Source organism: Corapipo altera, unplaced genomic scaffold (assembly GCF_003945725.1).
Source record: "Corapipo altera isolate COAL_440 unplaced genomic scaffold, ASM394572v1 44, whole genome shotgun sequence".
NCBI lineage: Eukaryota > Metazoa > Chordata > Aves > Passeriformes > Pipridae > Corapipo > Corapipo altera.
This window is the reverse complement of record NW_020884880.1, coordinates 6,204,345-6,217,434: the sequence shown is the minus strand read 5'-3', so window position 1 is coordinate 6,217,434 and position 13,090 is coordinate 6,204,345. Positions and strand designations below refer to the sequence as shown.

Sequence of the window (13,090 nt, the reverse complement as noted above, 5' to 3'; positions counted from 1 at the left end):
ACTTGTGTATTTAAAAAATATTTTCAGTTTCCCACTTGCATTTTAAATTTCAATGTAGTTTCTTTCAATCAAGCATCCCAGTGGCTGATAGCCTGATAATCTGAGAACTGTTCTACTATTTAAAACTTTTCTCACATCTCACAAAGATCTTGATGAACAAAACCTGACTAGCTTTTGGAACTGATGCCTCAGGATAATGCTTTGAATACATAAGGTTCTGAAAATGTTTTTAAAGTGCAAACACACCAGTATCACATAATCTCAGATTGTAATCACCCCTATTCCACATGCCAGTTTCAGAGGTACTGTGCTAAAGAGAAAGAGAACATCTGTCTGGAACACTGCTAATAGTATTTTGGTTTATGAGTTTCTGCAACCCTCTGTTCACAAAACTTAATATGTGTATGTGCATTCTAGGATTTCAGGCTGAATAAAGGGTTTTTTTAATCATAACTTTTAGTATTTCCCACTTATTTTCAATGGTTCTAAAGGCAGAAATTATTTTGTTCACATTTTCCAAACACAAGCTGTGTGAACAAAAGCACATCCAGAGTTTTGCTATAGTAGTTAAAAATGCTCAGTGCTAAACTGTGCTATTTTCCAGCAAACACATGGTGCAGAAAAATTACTACTACATGCAAAAGGTCAGACAACTACTTCAAAACTGTCCAGTAATTATGTGATTAGTTGAAACTATTTTGTTACTACGTTGTCCATCATACACGTGAAACAGAATTCACTGTAATTAAAAAGCACATTGCAACAATGCAGCAAAATTGCTCAGTGCAGCAAGAAGAGGCAGAAGCATAGAGAGTGCTTATGTACTGAGGTTAACAAGATTGTTCTAAACTTGCAATCTGAAATTAAGTCCCAAAGATTTAGGGGATTTGGGACAGGGAGAGAAGGGTTGCATAGTGCTGGAGTTCACACAATTCTGATATGATGGAACGAATGCCCACTTGTGCCAAACTGAAGATCTTGCAGTGACCCTTAGCACATTATGCAGAACACAGGTACCTTCACTGAATTTTCTTGCATGATTTCTTTAGACACTAAAGAGTGCTGCAAAGTACCTACGTACATCATCCATTTATTACCAGGTTGTACTACAGTTGCTCTTCAGGCCAGCAGAAATTCTTCCAAGTGCAGATTCACTTTTGTCCCTGATCTTGAAAAGATCTTTAAAATGCAGTACAATTAATGCTTTCTAAAGGAAGGACTCGTATCACAGGAGATACCACAGCCAGCCATGTTGGCTGTGATTTAAAAATAAAACCACAAGTTGGTCCCATGAGAAAGGCTCTTTCTTTTTACAAAAGTTAATTACATGTTCTCAGAGCTGTGAAGAGAAGCAAGTTAACATTTCCGTTTACAAAAAGCAAACTTAAAAAGAAGAATCAGCACAAACCCTAAAGTAAATAGGTATAAAAACTGAAGCTACTTGACAAATTTGTTACATCAACTCCATTACTGGTCCAAATGGGAAGATACAAAGTTTAAATTCTCAATAAAACATAACATCTGGATAGATATACAAACCCAAATGTAGAGGTTAGAAAGTGTTACTAACGACTAAAGATGTTTATGCTGTTTCTGTCACATTAAAGGTGTCACATGGCGGTGTCAGGTCATTTTATCCAACTTCCGCCCACAGCTCTGTTTAGCCAGTAAATGATATTTTACAGATAAATCACTTAAATCAATTCTTGCCACAATCACTTAAGAGTGAAAGAGAAAATATAAATGGTAAAATATGAGTGTAAGTAAATTAGAAAGAAGAAGCACTTCTTACACTTCCATGCACGCTCTAAAAAGACAGAGTATCAAAAATGCAACCAGTGCAATATCCCTACAATTTTTCCAGTTGTTTATAGTGCAAAACAGAGCATCCTACTAACTATAGTTACAATTAGCTCTAATAAGTAAGAGAGCTAATATGTTCTGTTTCGTTTTTCTTGATCTTTGAGCTGCATGCATGAGTCGCTTCCCACAGAAAGACACATCTATCTCCAAAAACTACATTCTGTAACTTGTACATTCAATTCTCCAGCAAGTGGAAAACAAACAAAAGACAAGAATTACTGACAGTTCTTTTAGTAAATGTATGTGGAATGTGGAAATAATGTGGGGACCTGGACTGTCTCTTTTATTCTCTCTTAAAATGTAACTGAATTATGAAAAGAAATTATATTTAACAAAACAAAAAAACCATGAAAAACCCTGTAGCCAGTAGATGGTGCTACATTCAAGCAGTATTTCTAAAATATTACATTACTTTCTGTGTGATATCAAACTACTGTTTACTTATTTCAGTCATATTTAAAGAAGAAATTCATTAAATTAACATTTGTTTTGGCCTGCTCAGAAGCACCAATTACACATCTCTCACTGACTGCTCCTTTTACTCCTAACAATGTCAAGATCTCTTTCAGCTTCTAGTCACCATTATTGTCAGTTTTGTCTGTACTAGTCGAAGTCAGTCTTTTGGGAATAATACTGAGATATGATGCCTCTCTGTATTTACATAGTTCTGCTCATTTACTCTAAATCTTTGGTCTGATATAAGTAATTTTTTTTCCTTCAGTCCCCTGCAAACAGTATGTCACCTAAGGTATTCAACTCCTAAATTTCTAAATTATGGCATGATTATTGTAACGAACTGTGACACTGAATTTCATCATCATCAAGCCTACTTCAGAACCGCTGATAAATCATCTTGTTTCATGCATGAAAATCACTTTTTTTACTAGCAGGTGTGAAACAGACAGTGTATCACAGCACAAGCAGCATAAAAACCATGCACTTCTCTTATGTGGTCCTCTGTCTCCGGGAACAAATCCTCCACAACATGCCTGCAGCATGTTTTGTCTGAACTAAATGCAACAGCCTCTAAAGCAAGGGCAGAGGAAAGCTCGACTGTGCCACACAGCAATTGCTCGTAACAAGAAAACAGGAGTCTCGTGAACTACACCCTTGCCTTTCATTTGCTCCCTGCATGCCTGGGTTCTCTCTTTGAGAGAAGGCTGGTAACTGAGAAGATCCATTACCCTTGCCTCTTTGCTCAGTGACTTGTAATCCCTGGAGAAACATGCCCATATAAGTCACTCTGCCCATGAGAGCTACTGCATGTTCTGGTAAGGGAGTTTATACAAAGTTAAAATGTTATTCCAGCAAATGGATTAAAGTGATGCATAGCTAAAATTCTCCCATCAAAAATTCCAGTTTCACCTAGAAGACAAGGAAAACCAAACTATCTCTTTCAAAAAAATAATTGATCTGAGCATAATTCAGAAAGTTGACTGATTCAACTCACATGTTTTGGCAAAACCTTCCTCAGCTGCAGCATTCAAGCAACAGCATAAGTTAGACATGGAACAATGGACATAGGAGTCTCAGTCCAATATGCAACCTGACCAAAAGGCTGCAAAATCTAAATAAGGCCACATGGGAATATCTCCAGAAGGGAGGCCTCCACATGTTCCACACAGGTGATTTGTGACAGGCACAGCTTTTCCTCACTGCCAGTCTGTAGCCTCCCATTGTACTGCTCCTATAACAACACAGTCTTGAATGGAAAAGAATTATCAATATCTCCAGAAGAAAAACACATTTCCCTATCTCACTGGGATAAGGAGAAGAAATAATTGGAAGTTGAGAGATGATCAGATAATATGACTGTAGAAGTAGTCAAGATAAGGACTCTTTTGGAGTATCAGTATGGATTAACTTTTAGAAAGTAACAGCAGAATTGTCTGAATGAGTACTGTGTTTCTTTGGTTTTGGTTATGGGGTTTTTTTAAACACTGCTTAACTGATCAAGATCCAGATCTGATTGGGGGGAGGGGCAAGCAGACATAAAGTGATAACCAGGATTTAAATAAGATGCTTTGCAGATCGGTAATGTTCCAAAAAGATGCATACTGCAAATTTCCTCTTGCAACTAATTAATCTCATTGAAGTGAAATTATCACTGAACTAACAATCACTTCTGATGATCTGAATTGAGGGCTTTTTGTTTCATATGCTTTTTAAAACACACATAATTAATAGAACAAAATAATTCTAGTCAAAGGGGGAAAAAATCAAAAAGAAGAGCATAGATCTATTCTGAAGAACTTGAAGAACAAATTTTATTTCAAGGTCAGCTGTTATCAACCAAGACATAACACTTCTGCTTATTAAGAAAAAATGGGAACAGAAGAAAACATGCCATACACTATACACAGTTGAATACTTAAAACAACTTTGTTACAATCAGCAATACTTTCATATAGAAAAGCATTTACTTAATATAGTGAGGACAAAAAGCTATTTGAAATCAGTTAGTTACCATGTTTATTTTAAGGTCTCCCACTTCTGCAGATTTCATCTCTGGATGGTTATGTAAAAGAAAAAAAGCAGCTTATCTTTGCTGAAGTTGCTTCATTCCTTCCTTTTCTTTGTGCACTGCAGACCAGAGTATGGCAGTCGACATCTGCACACGTTTGGAGCTATGCACTTCCCTCCATGTTGACAGGGTAGTTTACATACAGCTGAAATGAGACACCAGATACACAGTATGTCTTCAGCACAATACAGGATCATTTTTCTTCTTGCTGTGGTAGCAGAATTGTTCCCTGGTGACTGCATTGGGACAGTATAAATAACAGCATAATGGAAGAACTGAAAAGCAATGCTTTTCAATTTATGGCATCGTGGCCTTCACTGGAATACAAGCACAGTATGTCTAGTCTTATTCATGCTCCATTTCCCTTTTAAAATACTATAATTTCTGTCCTTTAAGGCATGGGCTGGTTTTGAGATGGATGCTTCCATGAAAGTGAGAGAACAATAAAAATTTCTGCTGAAATGGATCCACATGCATGAGAAAAGAGTCACCACTTTCTGTTCCCCCACAGGAAGGGCAGATGAGGGCTGAGCTTCAGCTGTCCCCTAGCTACACATCAGTTCAGTTAACAAGCCAGGGGCTGAAATCTGCTTAGGAGCATCTGCACCAACAGAAGTCAAACTTAATGCAGACCCAGTTAGTTCAAGAACAGTGATTTTGACATTAAGAATCTGACCACTTCTACCACTATTGCAGCTGCAGGGAATGGAGCTAAGCATTTTACAAGTTCTTTGCATCTCCCACAGTTGGCTTTTATTATCACCCTCTATCTCAAGACAATGACAAATACAAAGGATAAGGATTTGCATGGTCAAATGGGAACATCAAAGTATTATTTGTTAATGTTTGCTTGAACATATATACTGCAGAAGAACTAACACTAGATTCCTACAGCCACACAAAAACTTCAAATGCAGAGGACTTAATTCAGAGACCTTGCACCCACAATATCCAGTTTAAAAGCAATGTTTACATGAGTTTTAAACATCAGGGCAGTGCTGCTACAAGCATACAAGGCTCACAAAGAGTAGATTAAAGATTTTATAATCATCTGCTTTTGTGAATCAAAATTTGTAAAAATGCCAGTGTTTGTTCAGCAAGTGTCAGTACTAATACTGACTACAGGTAGCTTTCTCTTACTCAGAATTCTAAGAGCATCTGGAATTGATTCTGCCAACTTATTCTCAAAGTCAGAATCAAGTCTCAGTTTTGTATGTCCATAGAATTTAATGAAGTTTCTAACCCACACCAGTAGCAATACTATTTCTGTAATGGCTATTTTCAGTTCTTTATTCTAGGGTCTCAGTATATAAAAAATATTTCAGAAATACGGACAAGACATATCAAGTAATTAATTTGGTGGCAACCAAAATCTGAATCTCTGTCAAAGTGGAAAAATTCTGTGGTTTTGACCAAATTAAAAAGCCTTATGCATACTTGTAAGAGCCCCAGTATGCGGAAGCAGCTCTCAGTTACTGTTCTAAGATACTTCCCTAGAAGCTTTGTTAGGCACTGAGGATTTGAACACTATATTGGTAAATCAAACAAGCAGAGGAAAGGATAAACGAAAAATGTCAGAAGTCATTTACCTAAGTGACATGCTCCACCAACCCATCCAGCTGGACAGCTACAAATCCCAGGAGCCACACAAGCTCCATTATTCCGACAACCTTGAGGACAAATTGCTAGAAGAAAAAGAATGGATAAGTCAGCAGGATTTACAAAACTGATATAAAAGAATTCTGACAGAATGAAAGATTCAGGATGATACAAATCAAAATAGCAAAACACATTTTCTTCCAGGCCAGATACTCAGCTGGTATAGCTCCAAAAGCACTTCCAGGACCATGAAAATGGAAAATAAAAGTACTTATGTATTATGTTAAGATTTTTGGTTTAAATCTTAACAGATGTACACCTAATGCAAAATAATTTCACACGATTTTATCTGAGTATGTACCAATAATGTAGGTCACTCATTTCTGTAGTAATGCAATGACATTTCCATAGTTATTAGTCTCTTAATACTTTTAAAATGTTTTTGTTACTGCAGTTTTATTTTTAATCAATATAAATATTTTCATGAACGTAGATACCCACCTTCTTGGCATCTTGATCCTGTCCAGCCAGAAGCACAAAGGCACTTCACAACTCCATTGACAGAGACGCATTCCCCACCATTTTGACAGCCTCCTTCACAGCTTACTGCAGAAGACGGCATACACCGTGCATTTCAGAAGCAGAAGAGGCCTTCAAATAATTATCTTTAAACAGGTGGTCTAGCATCAACTACTTGTTTTATCACATCTGCAATGACTTTTCAGAGCAAGGCACAGTTCTCTAAGGAATGAGTGAGGATGACAGAACCACAACTGCAAATGCCACCTCAAAAAGCAGTTAAAAGTAGGCATATGCTTAAAAGCTTATTGAGCATTTAGCCTGAGAGTATTATTGCTATGGTACAGCTCCTCCCCTCCCCAGCTGTGAGCCAACTGCTCACCAGCTACACCACTGTTCATCAACTACACCACAGGAACTACTAACAGGCACATTCATATCAAACTTGCCAAATCACAGTTGGTACACCAACAACCTGTGGTCAAGGATGTACATATTTCCTTACCTGACAGGACCTACATATAACAAGAGGAAGAAGAGAAATGGATATTACTTTGACAAATGAACCTAAGCAGTGCCTTCCTAAAGGCCAAATATCTAAGCCAGCCTCCTCATTTCAGAACTGTTCCACACATCAAAGCCCTGCAGGCCTCACTAATGAAGCATTATTTATGCCAGACATATGATTGGTATCAACTGCGGTGAGCAACATCTTTGAAAAGCGGCACAATCATTCTTCTGTACAATCAAATGCTTCCTTTCACAAGCATGAATGTAAATTATACACCACCTTCACCGCATTGAAGAGGAACAACTATCCTTCATTATAAAAATGGACAGTTGGGATGTCTGCTTGATAATTTGTAGGAAAAAAATGGCCAAATCTCTGTTCAACCACAAGTTTTGAGCTAACAGATGTTTGGCACAAATACTAAACATGCAAGGACAAACAAGTCAACTCCAGAATAGCTGGAAAAGTTCTTCAAAGCTTGTTTGCATATTTCTTTGTCACATTACATAAGTTAATGTATTTAATATTGATGGTGTTTGATCAATTTTGGTAACTGGGAGAAATGCCTCAAGATTGGATGAAAGCAAATATCACTCCAATCTTCTAGAAAGGCAAGGAGGAACTGCCTGGTCCTTGACAGCTGGCTTGAGCAGGGAGGCTGGAAATTATGACCTCCAGAGGTCCCTTCCAACATCACCCATTCTATGATTCTGTGTGATTCTGTAATAGCACACTGCCCCACACACAGGTCTGTACAAGGTGAACACAAGCCTTACCTTTGCCTTACAGGGATAACCTGATAACAGAATCACAGAATATTCTGAGCTGGAAGGGACCCACAAGGATCATTGAGTCCAACTTTTAAGTGAATGGTCCGTACAGAGATCGAACCTGCGACCTTGGCATTATTGGCAAATACAAGAAGGACTTTTACTCAGATACTAATCCAAGTCTAAACTGTAGTATTAGCATAAACTGAATCCTCACTCTGCTTTTTTCTATTTAAGTAGTATCACTCACCTTGTTTCTGATTTAGACTCTTGTAAGAATATCAAGTTCCCCTTTCTTGAGGGGTCCCTGTCAAGATTCCACAAAGCTACATTTTCAGTTGGCTTTTAAGACATTTAAAAAAAAAAAAAAAGTTAAAAATTCTTTTGCTCGAAAATTAAGCTGACCATGCTTCAGTTTGCCTCATTGCTGTCAACACTGTTATGTCTACTCAAACTGAATAGTTCTTTCCCAATGCATTATGTAACAGTAACTGTGTTATACAGATTTTCATCAGAAGATAGTTTCTTATCTTTTCTATTCCTCTATAATGTTAACAATTTTGATATTAAATTATTATCACTGGCAGCCAAATTCTTATTCAGCCTAGTTAACATCCCAGAGCTATAGTTTAAGCTTCTGCAGACTTCGACAGATGTTACCATGTTAGGTACTCAGCTCACACTTTCTTTATAAAATATCAAATACAGCTTTATGAGAAAAATAAACAAACAAAACAACCCACCAAGACAAAACAACCCATCCACAACAAGGCTCCAGAAAGCTGCAGAAGCTAGTTGAGTTCCTTCCCCAAGTACCCAGTCGGTTACATTCCAAGTAAACTCTTGGTAGCTATTACACATCGGAAGGACGTAAAGAAAATGCCCCCAAAATAAACATCAAGCATAAACAGAGAACCCTGTGAGGTGTTGCTAGCTGCTATGACCATAGTGAGACAGAATGTTTATTAAGTTCTCAGCACACTAACGACTGCCCAACTAATTTACCAGTGTCCTTTAAAAAAAAAGTTCTAAAAATTTTTAGGTGCCACATTGAGGCTTTTCTTCTGAAAGGAAAGAAACACTTCCTTTTTCCTTCCCTTTCTGGAGATATCTTGCCTACTACATCATTTTTCCCTAAAACTATTTCAAGTTTGCTTCCTCTTTTCTCCCAGAACTCGAGTTCTCAGTAGTCTGATCAGTTCATAACAACATAACAATGTTTTCTTGGATTGCCTCTTCCAAACCACACATATATTAAATAGGCTTCACAAAACCATAAAAATTGGTCTTTGCTACTCCTCATCTCTGTCATCTCCTATTACCTCTCAACAATACATAGCCACACATATCTTTAGTGACTTGCCCTCAGTATTACAACCTTGCAGATACTACACAAAAGTTTCAACCACTTAATGCAGAAATATGTATCTATACAAGCCATTTCATTAAATTATTTAGAAAGAATCTGTTACAAAGCTAAATAGAATATTTATGTAACACATAAACATGGTATTTTCTAAGCAAAAAAATGGCTCAGATTCTCACAACACATTTCAGTAGATGTACTCCATCCCATCCTCCTGCAAGCATGCAGATCCTCCAGGCCATGCATGTCTTGACAGTAAGGTCATAGGTTTACAGAATTAAAGTCATTATTTCAAAGTGTATTAGATCCAGGACTTTGGAGGAGTCCCAAATTAATTTAGTCTGTTTTCAAACTCCTTGTCTTTCAAAGCTACGACTTTTTTGGGTCTTACCTTTATGACAGTATCTACCTCCATATCCAGGTGGACATCTGCATTTTCCAGGTCGGAGGCACTCCCCACCATTTTTGCATTTTGGATAACATGTAGCTGTAAGACAGATAATAAAGACAGCTTGGATAAATATATGGGAAGATTACTAAAGTTATTACTTAAATACATAAGAAATTTGCACATTAGTATGCTTGCAGTTGTCTTCGTATTTCCTAAGATATATTTGTCATGTCATCTTACATTGCCGATCAGGTGAAATAACTTCCCTGCACAGAGAGCACTCCACCCTATGAAGCTTTTAAACACTCAAAACTAAGGAATCTTTTGGACCCTAGACAGAACAGGCAGAAGAGTGAGCCATATTAAAAAGGAATGAAGGAGCACAGCTGGACTGCCAAAAAAGCTTTTGATAACTGAAGTCAAGAAATGACAAGTGAGAAAATAGGTGATAAGAAGAAATGATTTTATAAAAAAATGCTGCAACTTCAGTGGCATCTTCTGATTCTTAAGATGAAATATCCAACTTTTTTCTCTTTACTGGATTCCTACATAACTGAGTTGCTTGTGTACCTCTCCAGAGAAACTACATGCTCAGTTCCTTACACCTCTTCTCTAAAAAGTCTCCAGAAGTAAGTCAGCATTTCTTTCTCCCCCATCCTCTTTTTTTTTTTTTTCTTCAGCTGGCCTCTCAGAGACCTTTCTGAAATGTACAGTGTTTAGTTTAGAAATCATCTGAGATACACGTAACTTTTCTCATAATCGTAATTATCTGCTGTGAGAAAAGCATCTATGGTCATCACAACCCCTGCAACTTTTTCACTGCTGACAGTTTGGACAGACTGGATAAGGCACAAATAAACATTCTGATTTTGCAAAATTCTGGATAAGTCCAGTCAGATTGCAAATAAATTACCTATCACATAGACCTCTTTGCTACTCATAATCATCCCTGAATCAGCCCTGGTGTCTGAGAAAACATTTTTTATTCACACACAGATTTTAGAAACCCATGTGTTTCTGAAAGTCTCATCTGAGTTAACTGCAGTTCTCTACATCACATTGCTTTATCCTTTGACTGGATGAGTGAAAAGTCTGAAAGAGAGGGAAGAAAAGGCAAAAGATGAGCAGTGAGTAACACCACACTGATTTTGTTCTCACATAGCACTCTGAAGCAACCCAACTGAAGAACACAGGATTTTTCACATTAGTACCTGCAGAACGAGTATTTGCAGGCAAACAAAGGACAGAGACGTATGAAAGAACCAGCCAGTGCTCAGTTCTCCTTAACTGTTTTACCAGATGCTCTCAGTTCATTGGAAATGCCATACAAGAGCTCTCAATTTAAGAAAAATTCTATTTCTGTGTCATTTCACAGTTTTCAGTTCAGTTTTCTTCATAGAACAGGGGATGAAGCTTCATTTATCCATTTTTTTTCTACACTGATGACTTTATGAGAACAAGGATTCAGTGATTCCCTTAACAATTCCAGAGTGTTCACCTGTCTGGTTCAAAAATGGATCTCCATCTCCAACAATCTTTCACTTCTCCCCAAAACTCAAAAATGTCTAGGATCCAACGGTTGTTTGGAACAGTTCATACAACATAGTTTTTAATCTCCACTACACAACACATTGGCTACACATCATTTGTCACTACCTGCTAGCCACAGCCTCCAAATGAAACAACACTCTATGAATGATTACAGAACTGAATGAAATTTTCAGCATCTCATCTCAGAGTTAAAAAGACCCCCACATTTCAAATGAAGGACATTGAAAACTAGAACAAATATTGTACAAATTATATCACGTCGTCACACATGGACAGCATGTGAAGCAAAGGAACTCCTGACATTGAGTGATTTTTTAGCAATTAATACCCACAAGCTCTGCAGTTAAACTTTAAAAGAAAGTATTTATAAATCAGACATGTTACATTAAACAGGGCTTAAACTAAAACTCTTCTTCATGATGTTCGTTTTTGCATATTGGGTGACATTTTCAAAAATACTTTGTCTCCCCTTGGAAACCAACAGGTACAGACTTCAGTTCACCTTAGCTTTACACCTCCTACCATGGAAATGGGATGTACAAGTGACTCTGTGGGTCGGGTAACATCTAGGAAGTAAAGTCTAGTACTTTTAAAACCACAACATGTTCTAAATAAAAAGAAATCCAGAACATAACCTACTTTCTACTCATTTTCTTGATGTTTTTGTTAGTACTATCCTGACTAATCGCACTTAGAAATACCAGTTTAATGTTGCTGAAGCTTAGTAAGACGTCAGGCCTCTAAAAGCATTCAAGAACCGTCTGGATGCAATCCTGTGCCACGTGCTCTAGGATGCCCCTGCTTCAAGAAGGGACGCTGGATCAGAGGGCCCACCGTGATTCTGTGATTCCTTAAATACTTCCAGGGAAGTATTTAAGCATGCACAGCCAAAGCAACAGAAGGAAGCCAGCAGAAGCCTGTCCAGCAAGTGGATCTTTACCCAACGTTCAGGTGGTAAAAAACGATCTACTGACCCACGGCAGGATCTACTCACCCAGGTGAGCTCTTCAGGTCGGCTCTTGGCTGTGCTCTACCAGTCTGCTATCACTGCCTCACCCCACCAAAAACTCTGCGTCTTTACCCTCTTCTTCCACCGCGCCTCATTTACGCCCTCCCCGTCACCCATCCAAACCCGAGCTCCTCAGTCCTTCCCGTAGGGATTACTCGCAGGAAGGCTCTCACGACAGAGAGAGAACACAGGTAGCTGTGCCCAGCTCTGCTGGCACTCAGACGCGTCCCCAGGGACCCCAGCGCGTCCCACCCCCGTCGTGCCGCCCCGGGCACCGGTACCGTGCTGGCAGCGCTCGCCCTCGTAGCCCTTGGAGCAGAGGCAGGTGCCGTTGCCGAGGCAGAGCCCGCCGTGCCGGCAGCGGGGGCTGCAGGCGGCCGGGGCGGGCCCTGAGTGCAGGGCGGTCCCGCGGCACAGCGGGCACAGCGCGCACAGCGCCAGCCAGAGCAGCGGGCGGGGCAGCCCCGTCCCGCCGCCGTCTCGCCGCGACATGGCCCGGGCGGGCGGCCGCCAGCTCGGGCAGTTCGTCCCGCTCCGCTCCCCGCCCCTCGGCCGCCAACTCTCCGCTCGCTCCCCTCTCAGCCCCGCTCCCTCGCGCTCCCCTCGCTTTTACCCTCTCCGTTCCTTCCCACTCCTCCTCCCCAGCGCCGGCCTCCCCCCGCCCCGCCGCCCCCCGCGCCGTGTCAGGGTGGGAGGGAGCTCCCGGGTGTCCGTGACCCCAACGGGGCACCGTGCGCACAGGGCCGGGAGTGCACGCAGGAAACCGGCCCTGGAGAAGAGGAAACTCAGGGAGGACATTAACGCTCTCTACAACCTGGTTGTATGCAGGTGGGGAGTGGACTCTTCTCCCAGGCAACCTGCGACAGGATGAGAGGACGGAGTCTTGAGCTGCGCCATGGGAGGTTTAAGTTGGGCATTAGGAAGAATTTCTTCACTAAAGGGGTGATTAGACTTTGGAATAGGCTGGCAGGAAGGTGGTGGAGGTGT

At 39.9% G+C, this 13,090-nt stretch overlaps 1 protein-coding gene across 1 annotated transcript; it reads right to left on the bottom strand.

Moving 5' to 3' along the window:
* Window positions 1–4,116: 4,116 nt before the first annotated feature.
* Window positions 4,117–12,642, bottom strand: LOC113945286 (wnt inhibitory factor 1-like). The gene is made up of 5 exons (XM_027639305.1): window positions 12,385–12,642; window positions 9,544–9,639; window positions 6,488–6,592; window positions 5,977–6,072; window positions 4,117–4,532 (listed from the first exon to the last, which is right to left on the bottom strand). The coding sequence occupies exons 1-5, from the start codon at window positions 12,593–12,595 to the stop codon at window positions 4,423–4,425; spliced, it is 618 nt and encodes a 205-aa protein (XP_027495106.1). The 5' UTR covers window positions 12,596–12,642; the 3' UTR covers window positions 4,117–4,422.
* Window positions 12,643–13,090: the final 448 nt, after the last annotated feature.